The sequence below is a fragment of the Colobus angolensis genome, unplaced genomic scaffold (genome assembly GCF_000951035.1).
Source record: "Colobus angolensis palliatus isolate OR3802 unplaced genomic scaffold, Cang.pa_1.0 Scaffold501, whole genome shotgun sequence".
In the NCBI taxonomy this organism is placed as follows: Eukaryota; Metazoa; Chordata; class Mammalia; order Primates; family Cercopithecidae; genus Colobus; species Colobus angolensis.
Window position 1 is genome coordinate 741,533 of NW_012118500.1, and position 10,577 is coordinate 752,109.

At 38.9% G+C, this 10,577-nt stretch overlaps 1 protein-coding gene across 1 annotated transcript in view; it reads right to left on the reverse strand.

The window, feature by feature from the left end:
- Positions 1-10,577, reverse strand: part of LRRC66 (leucine rich repeat containing 66) — a 39,232-nt gene that overhangs the window by 15,282 nt on the left and 13,373 nt on the right. Inside the window, exon 2 of the mRNA XM_011960053.1 lies at positions 1,199-1,368. Within this exon, the coding sequence (XP_011815443.1) occupies positions 1,199-1,368 (170 nt within the window). The remainder of the gene's footprint in view (positions 1-1,198; positions 1,369-10,577) is intronic.

Here is a 10,577-nt window from a genome sequence, read left to right on the forward strand (position 1 = left end):
CTGCACACCAACATGGCACATGTATACATATGTAACAAACCTGCACGTTGTGCACATGTACCGTAGAACTTAAAGTGTAATAAAAAAGGGTGATATAAAATATTTCATTAATAATTTCTATATTGATGACATGTAAAATATAATATTCAGTAAATAACACTTACCACTATGGTGAAATTCACTTGCATATTTTAACTTTTTCAGTCTAGCTACTAACATTTAAAACATTTCACTCTAGCTACTAACATCTAACATTTAAAATTGCATGTGTGGCTCACATTCTATGTTTCTATTGAATGATGCTGGCCGATATAAAGAATGGGAGTTGTGGTGGAGATTATGGAGATGGAGGACTAAAGACTCTTCCAAACCATCTCATAGTGCTACACTGCAGGCCACTCCGGTGTTGCTAAAGGACCACTGAGAGGAGATTTTACAACATTCTCCCAAAGGGAAGGGTGTGGAGAAAAGTGCTTGGAGAAGAAGGGGCTGAAGCTGCTAGACCTCGAACAGGGCTTCAGGAGTTCCTTACCCTTACAGCTATTGGCATCTTGGGAGATTAACTGTAATGTGCCAGAGACAGGAACTATGGGGCCAAAATGTGACATAAATCTCCCCAATATGGGCTGGACATTTAGAACTACATGTGGCACATGTGCTATACAAGTAGGGAAATATTATCATTATCATTTTTATTGTTTTGTGTCCAATTCTGAAATGGAAGCAACAGGGTCACTGGGTTTCAGAGGCCCATCTAGTCCTGGGTCGTTGACAACTTAGCATCAGCCAGATTGGTTTACAGGGGCCTCCCCAAGCGTTCCATATTGCATAAGACCCCTGAGACCTTTCACCAATCTTGTAGCTTAGGGAGACAGCCTTACTAATAACTAAGATTTAATTTCTTGCCAACTGGTAAATGGAATGTAGGAGTTGGATATAATTTGACTTAGAAAAATAATGTGTGAATTCTTGCTGTTGAGTATTATGTTGGAGTAAAATTCATGTCCCTTATTATGGCCTTTGATTTTTGAGGCAAGAAAGAGACTTCAGCTCTTTAAGGGATCTTAAAATAGACTAACAGTTTTTGATTAATAGCCAGTACTACTGGACAGGAAGAAACTCTTCAACATTAATATGCTTCTAATGTAATTGCCCATGTGTCTTCCTTATTCAAATATTATAAAAATGATTTTAGAACCTGTAATTTTTTGAGGTCCTTGAAGGCTTGTGGGTGAATTTTGAATATCTTGTTGCTCTTTAAATAGAGATTCTCCAGTTGCAGGCAGTTGTGAAAATCAGACCACCCTATTTGCAATATCCCATTGAATGACAGATGCAAACTCTGCAATGACTTCAGTTTCCACAGTCCTGTTAAAATAAAAAAGTAAGTTAAAATCTAAACTGGTGAAATTTACTGCATCACTATTTGTAATGTTGAAAAATTGGAGACAACATTAAGAGTTCTCAACTGAGGTATTGCTAAACAAAGTATAGTATATTAATACTATGAAATAATATGTGATCTCAAAGGATAATGAGACAGATCAACATGTAAACTGACTGAACAGGAAGAAAAAAGTTAAGTGCAGAATAGTATAGAGTATAAGTCCAATGTCCTTGGGAAAAAGAGCCATATGCAAACACATACACAGATTTTGGGTGAGCAGGAAAAGGCCTGGCAGGGGATAAACTCAACTACTAATAGTTACACTTAGGACTAGGATGATTGAGGGAAGTGAAGAGGGATAAGAAAAGAAACGTTGTTTTGAACACTTTTGAATTCTTTCTTTTAATGAGCATGTACTACTTTTAAAATAAGAGAATCACTTCTTCTCCAAGAAAACACCAAATGGCAGATGACTCCGGTGCAGCGGCGGGGGTGGGGGCCTGGAGGTCCTGGTGGCCTGGGGTGGGGAACCACAGTGGCTTCTGCGGAGGTTTAGGCAGTGGCATCCGGGGCTGGGGTTCCGGCTGTGGACGGGGTCGGGGCCGAGGCCACTGAGCTCGCAGAGGCAAGGCCAAGGATAAGGAGTGGATGCCCATCACCAAGCTGGGCCACTTGGTCAAGGACATGAAGATCAAGTCCCTGGAGGAGATCTACCTCTTCTCCCTGCCCATTAAGGAATCTGAGATCATTGACTTTTTCTTGGGGGCTTCTCTCAAAGATGAAGTTTTGAAGATTATGCCGGTGCAAAAGCAGACCTGTGCTGGCCAGCGCACCAGGTTCAAGGCCTTTGTTGCTATAGGGGACTACAATGGCCACGTCGGCCTGGGTGTTAAAGTGCTCTAAGGAGATGGCCACCGCCATCCATGGGGCCATGATCCTGGCCAAACTCTCCGTTGTCCCCATGCGCAGAGGCTACTGGGGGAACAAGATCGGCAAGCCCCACACCGTCCCTCGCAAGGTGACAGGCCACTGCGGCTCTGTGCTGGTGCGCCTCATCCTTGCACCCAGGGGCACTGGCATCCTCTCAGCGCCTGTGTCCAAGAAGCTGCTCATGATGGCTGGTATAGATGACTGCTACACCTCAGCCCGGGGCTGCACTGCCTCCCTGGGCAACTTCGCCAAGGCCACGTTTGATGCCATCTCTAAGACCTACAGCTACCTGACCCCTGACCTCTGGAAGGAGACTGTGTTTACCAAGTCTCCCTATCAGGAATTCACTGACCACCTTGTCAAGACCCACACCAGAGTCTCTGTGCAGCAGACCCAGGCTCCAGCGGTGGCTACAACATAGGGTTTTTATACAAGAAAAATAAAGTGAATTAAGCCTGAAAAAAAAAAAAATGAGAATCAGTTAAAAATATAACCTTGATTGAAATACATGAAAAACATTTATTTGACTGAACTATATAGTAAAACTAAATAATCTTGCTAAACAATAGAGGAAAAAAGTTGTTTTGATGCTTTATTTACATGGATAAATTCTTCCAGTTTTAAGATTTTTCTCATTCTATTTTTTTCTGAGGCAGAGTCTCACTCTGTCACCCAGGCTGGAGTGCAGTGGCACAATCCCCACTCATTGCAACTTCCACCTCCCAGGTTCAAGTGAGTCTCCTGCCTCAGCCTCCCGAGTAACTGGGATTACAAGTGCCTGCCACCATGCCAGGCTAATTTCTTTTTTTGTGTTTTTGGTAGAGACGGGGTTTCACCATGTTTGTCAGGCTGGTCTTGAACTCCTGACCTCAAGTGATCCACCGCCTTGGCCTCCCAAAATACTGGAATTACAGGCATGAGCCACCACACCCGGCTATCTTATGCTATTTTGTAGCCATGTCCTTTCTTGTAGCTACTTATTGTTGACATTATGACTATTCCTAGGCATTCTTGTGTTTCCCAAAGGTAGTAAGTTATAGCTAGATTTTGTTTTCCAGCAAAATAATCAAATTGAATTTTGGTCTCTGCCTTTGTATTTCACTTGATTTCAGAGAGTAATCAGGAGGTCCATTTGGCACTGAAAATAAATAAAGGTTGAGAAGGAGGTGCCAGTCATAGCTGTCTCTCAAATTTCATTTCCCATATGGGTCTCAGAAGGAAATGCCTGCATTTTTACATTTCCTTCTGCTCTGTTCTTGCATGTATCCTGTATTTTTAATCAACAGAACAAGATCAGGTTGGTTCAATTACAGGAGGCTTTATTCCTTGCCTACTGTCTGCAAGGTGAGTATTGTAAGACTGATTATACAGGGAGATGACTTAATTGAAATGGTTGCATCATCAAGATTGTCATATGTTCATTTAATTGTATACATGCTAAGCAAGAGATCATCAGGACACCGAATCGATCAAAACATTATGGGCAAGGCAGTCAGTGCTGAGGACAAGCATGGACAACATAGAATCTTTACTCTTAAAAGAGTTTAATCTGATCCAATGATAAGACATAAACTCAAGGTAAAGTTACTAGTTATACAGAGTAGTTCATCACATGGACCGTCTGACCATAAAATTAATTTTTATTTGTTTGTTTGCCTATCAGATGATCAAGTCCTCTCAGGGCAGAATTCACATGTTTGAACTTTTGCAATGCTTGGTGGAATACAGTATACATTCAATAGGCCAGAGGCCACCACGTCTGGCCTGCATAGAGATTTAAAAATCATTGTAGTGACATTAAAAATACAATAAAAATTTGCATTTCTGGCTTCTCTTAAGAAAACTGGAAGTTCTAATCGGCACAAGATGACATTTGGCTGGAGCTGAATGAAGGCTGCCTGCTGTCGATGGGGGTATGAGCTTATAGAAGATTATCATTTCTTTGTACTCATGTCTCTGTCAAAAACAAGAAAACAGACTGGGCACAGTGGCTGATGCCTGTAATCCCAGCACTTCGGAGGCTGAGGCGGGTGAATCACTTGAGGTCAGGAGTTCAAGACCAGCCTGGGCAACGTGGTAAAACCCTGTCTCTACTAAAAATACAAAAATTAGCCAGTGTGGTAGTGTTTGAGTCTGGGAGGCAGAGGTTGCAGTGAGTCGAGATCCATGCCACTGTACTCCAGCTGGGGCAACAGAGTGAGACTCCATCTCAAAAACAAACAAACAAACAAAAAACAACAATGACAACAATGACAAAAGAAACAGGAAAACAAAGGATAGGCCAAGAAGACCTTTTTTTTTTTCTTTTTTTTTTTAATGGGAGAGAAGTAAGACATATTCAGCTTATTCTGGTAAAAAATATTTCCATATTGGTTTGGAAATGACCATTGCCCAAGTCCCTGTGCACTACCCTGCTGCCCTGAGCACTTACTTCAGTCTATCTTCTCCTTGTCCCCGGTCCAGCAGCACCTGGCTCCAGCACTACAGACAGGAGGCATCCAACTGTGGAGCCCAGGCTGAAGGCCAGTTGTTAAATATTTTGAACATAACCTCTGGAGAAAATGTTTCTTTGTGCATAGAAGCATATTCCTACATTTTTAATATGCAAGCATATGGGTCTGTCAGAAAAAAATGCAAAATAAGACACCAACATGAAAGAAGCTACAGCTTTCTTAACATTTTCATGATACCTGCCTGGCCTATATAAGGATGCAAACTCATGATTCCTAAAATATCTCAGTGCTTAATTGAATTGAGTAAGTGCCCTAGGAGCTCAGTGGAGGCAGTGATCATGCCTAGCTTTAAAGTGACGGAAGAAATTATTTTTAAACTCCTAATTGTGTACTCTTTATGCTCTAAGCATTTCACAAACATCTCCTTTTAATCTTCACAAAGCCTGAGGAGTTATCAACATTTTACGAACGAAAAAAACTAGGTTCAGCAAAGTTAAGAACGTTCTCAACAACGCCATGGTAGGTGGAGCTGGAATCAAAACCTAGATCTCTTAACCATTACCCTTAACCACGCCCATCTTTTATTAACTAAAAACAAACAAAAACAAACAACCCTCCCTCAAAGCCACAAAAGAGTGGTCTGGGTCATGGAGTACATAATGAAATTGCCAGATGTATTGGGCGTTGCTTAGTTAATCTGCTTGTGTCACAGAGTAATAGGGTGCTGGAGAGGAACTTAAGAGACTGAGGTTTATTCCACCTTTATTTGTGACTTTTTGTTTGGTTTTGTTTCGAGACAGGATATTGCTCTGTCACCAGGCTGAAGTGCCATGGCACAATCATAGCTCACTGTAACCTCGAGCTCCTGGGCTCAAGTGATTCTCTTGCCTCAGCCTTCAGAGTAGCTTGGACTACAGGTGTATGCCACTATGTCTGGCTATTTTTTTTTCTTTTAATTTTTTGTAGAGATAGAATCTCACCATGTTGCCCAGGCTGGTCTCAAACTTCTGGCCTCAAGCAATCCTCCCACCTTGGCCTCCCAAAGTGTTGGGATTACAGGTGTGAACCACTGCTCTCAGCCCTGTTTGTGACTTTTGATGTGAGCCAAAGAAAATCACTTAAGGCCTCCATGCTTATTACATTCCTTAAAAATGGTTTCTCATAGCTAGAATTGAGACATGTCTTTGATTACTATGATCTTCACGCTTTTGGAGTTCAGTGGAAGCCAGGTCCATTAGTTTGGATGATTGTTCATCAAATATTCACTGTCCTGTGGGCCAAATACACTTCTCCATCCCACTGAGTTGAATTTGGCCATGTAATTTGCTTTGGCCAAAGGAATGGCAGCAGAGGTGGTGTGAGCAAAGATCTGAAACATGCTTATGTGGCAGAGCTTGCTTTCTTGGTTTCTGCTAGTGTCATTAAACTAACATGGCCTGGTAGCCTGCTGGTCCAAATGAGGGCCTTGTGGAACACACTGGGACCCATGTGTAACTTTCAAGATAATAGGGATGAGCCCTTGAGGGATAACAACTAACTATATTAGAGTAGGGTTAGAGCTCTTGACTGTCATTTTTTTTAAAATATATAGAATTGAAGTTGTTTAGTGAGATCTGGCAGGAGTTCTACTAGCCTCAGGTGACTATGTGTGAATTATGCTGGATTAAGTTCTGTTAAGTACTGACACTATCTTGTGAATGGGCTGATGCTAGGATGAAGATGAAGACAGAATCTGTTTGATAGGCTAGAATTGAAGATGGCTTCCCAACTCTGGTCTGCAGAAAATCCAGGTCATGATACCTAGCTGGCCCTGACTGGTGAGGATGAGATGCTCTGATATCAAGTTTGCAGGAAAAGAGCTCCTGATTAAATAATTTGACCTGGGTGAATTCCAGCGATCTGCTGCAGACATTATTCTAATCTCCACACAACAAAGTAAATTCCAGTTGGATTATAATATGCCTGAAAAATCTTCTCTGACAATTTTGCCATCCATGGAGTTAAGGCACATATAAATAAAATATTGGTGTAGTTGCACATGGGGAAAGCTGTTTTTGAAGATTAAAAAAAAGAAATTATGAAGGAAAATATTAATACATTTGATTGCCAAAAATTTAAATTGAGTGTATATCAGGAACACTATAAAAAGAATAAAGATAAGGATGAGAGCAGATTTCTTATTGGAAACAATGCAAATTCAAAATAATGGAGCAACATTTAAACAAACTGAAAATCTTTAAAAAGGTCAGCCTAGAATTCCTTATTGAGTAAAAATATACTTGAAAAACAAAGGCAAATAAAGACCTTTTCAATAAAGATTTGAAAACATTCATCAAGAGAAGACCCAGACTAGAAAAAATGTTCAAGGAAATCCTTTAGAAGCAAAATGAAACCAGATAGAAGTCTGGATATAAGAAAGGAACAAAGAGCTCCAGAAATGTATGTACATTAATTTAAATATTTTTTCTTATATTTAAGTTTCTTTAAAAGCAACAGTGAGAAGCAAAGATAGTAAAAACATATTGTGGAAATTATAACATATATAGGGGTAAAATGTAGAACAATACTTGCACAAAGGACAGAAGAGGGGAAAAAATGGGAGAACGTCATTGTAAGGTTCTTATGTTATAGGAAAGTAGTATAATACCAAATAAAAATAGACTGTGATCTTAAGATATATATTGGAAACCCCAAAGCTAGAACTCGAGGATATCCATAGATTATAGGATATTCATAACACACTTCTAAATAACCCATGGTACAAAGAAAAATCAAAATAGAAATAAAGTATTTTGACTCATCTAAAAATGAAAACATCACATATCAAAATTTGTGGGATGTAGCTAAACCATTTTTAGAGAGAAATTACTAATTTATTATTAAATTGCACTAAATGCCTGTTAAAGAAGAAATGCCTCAAGTCATTGACTTCAGCTTCTCCTTTAAGAAACTTGCAAGAATGAATGAAATTGAAAGTAAGCAGAAGAAAGGAAATAATAAAGACCAGAGAATAAATAAAGTAGAAAATGTAAAAATAATAGAGAAAAATCAATAAAACCAAAAGCTGATTCTTTAACAACAATAAAATTGATTTAAAAAGACTTCTAGTCAGGCTGATCAGAAAAGATAAGATATAAATTATCAGTATCAATAATAAGAGAGGTGGCATTACTACAGAGTCTATAGATACTAAAAGGATAATGAAACATTGTGAACAGCTTTATGCTAATAAACTACCAATACTCACTCAAAAAGCAATAATGTGAATACCCCTGCATCTATTAATGAAAGTAAACTTGTAATTAAATACCTTCCAAGAAAAAAACTCCTGTTCAGATAGCTTCACTGGGGAATTCTATGACACATTTATGGAAGAAATAAAGCCAATTCTAAACAAACACTTCCAGAAGATGGAAGAGGAATAAATATCTCCCAACTCATTTTGTGAGGCCCACATTACTCTAATACCAAAACTAGACATCAACAATATAGCAAAAGAAAATAATAACCCAATATTCCTCATGAACACAGATGTAAAATTTCTTAAAATTTTAGCAAATTGAATCTAAAATATATAAAAAAGATAATAAATCATGACAAAATGTAATTCATCCCAGGAATGCAAAGTTGATCTAATATTAGAAAACACAATTCTCCAAATTAACAGACTGAAAAAAACCCCATATGATCATCTCAATGGATCCAGAAAAGGTCCTGGGCAAACTGGGAATAGAGAGAATTTCATTAACCTGGCATGCAGCATTTATGAAAGATCTAGCAGCTTTATTTTTAATAGCTAAAAAGACAACCTAAGTGTCCATCAGCAGATAAATGAATCCTCAAGATGGAATTCTACACAGCAATGAAAAGGAATGAACTTTTTCCCCACAGTTTACAGAAGTTTTTCTTTTTGTCTTATTTTTTAAAATAATGTCAACTTTTATTTGAGAGTACATGTGCAGGTTTGTTACATAAGTATATTGCCTGATGCTGCCAGGTAGTGAGCATAGTACCCAATAGGTAGATTTTCAGCTTTAGTCTCCCTCCTCCCACACTCCTCCTCCTTCTAGTGGTCCCCAGTGTCTATTGTTCCCATCTTTATGTCTGTTTGAACCCAAGATTTAGTTCCCACTTATAAGTGAGAATATATGGTACTTGGCTTTCTGTTCCTTCATTACTTTGCTTAGGATAATGGCCTGCAGCTACATCCATGTTGCTGCAAAGGACATGATTTCATTCTTCTTTCGAGTTCTGTAGGAGTCCATGATGTATATGTACCACATTTTCTTTATCCAATCCACTGCTGATGGGCACCTAGGTTGATTCCATGTAATTGCTATTGTGATTGGTGCTGTGATGAACATATGAGTGTATGTGTCTTTTTTGTAGAATGATTTATTTTTCCTTTGCATATACACCCACTAATGGGTGTGCTAGGTCGAACTGTAATTCTGTTTTTAGTAGGAATGAACATTTAATATACACAATGACATGGATAAGTCTCAATTATGCTGAAAAAAGAAGTTAGACCAAAAATAAATGTACATATTGTATAATGCCTTTTATATAAAATTATAGAAATGCAAGTGAATCTGTAATGAAACAGAAAGATCAGTGGTTACCTGGGTTGGGGAGAAGGGATGGGTGGAAAAGAGATTACAAGGCGGGATGAGGAAGCTTTTGGGGTAACAGATAGTTCATTATCTTGACAGTGATGATGGTTTCATGAGTCAGTGTGGTTCAGAGAGTCAGAGGACAGATCAGAAAGTGCTCAGAAAAAGGAAGAGCAGGGGCTTCCATTATGCAGACCTATATAAATATCAACAGAGGCACCAAGACTGTTGGCAAATACTCTAAACATCTGAAGACAGAGAATGAGAATCCCCTTTAATTATCTATTGTGCCTGAAATCAAGGAAGTTACCATTATTTCAGGTAAAGTAAATAATGTAAAGACCAGGGCGGGAAATAGAGAATTAAAGACTCAGGACGATCAAGTAGCACTAAAGGGGAACTAACGCTTTTGAACACCTTTCGTATGCCAGGCACTATGAGAGATGTTTTACATGTATGTGTTACAGTCTTGATATACACTGTCTCTATCCCTCACACCAACCCTATACATATAATTATTCCTAGTTAAAGATAAGGATCAGGAAGCCTTTTTAGGTTAAGTGACATGTTTAAGGTCAACAAACAAGTAAACAGAGTAATATAAGATGTGTAAAAGAATTATAAGAGTAAATAGGCTGAGGACAGTGGTTGATGCCTGTAATCCCAGCACTTCAGGAGGCCGAGGCAGGTGGATCACTTGAGGTCAGGAGTTCAAAACCAGCCTGGCCAACATGGGGAAACTCTATCTTTACTAAAAATACAAAAAAAAAAAAAAAAAGTTGGGTGTGGTGGCAGGCACCTGTAATCCCAGCTACATGGAAGGCTAAGGCAGGAGAATCTCTTGAACCCAGGAGGCAGAAGTTGTAGTGAGCTGTGACCATGCCACTGCACTCCAGCCTGGGTGACAAGAGTGAGACTCTGTCTAAAAAAAGAAAAAAAAAATAGTAAATAAAAAGAATGGGAACTGACTATACCCAAGCATGTGGGGAGAGGGTGATTTTTATTTTGAATGCAGTTATTAGAGAATCCTCTGATTTAACTCCCCTCATAATATCAAGCCGAGATTTTCCAAGAGGAAGGTACATTTCTTCTGGAGATGAGAATAAAGACCAGGAAGTTCAGTTACTCCTCCCGGATGAAAACTTTTCCTTTACTTTCAATTTTAGATGATTAAGATTTTTTATTTATTTATTT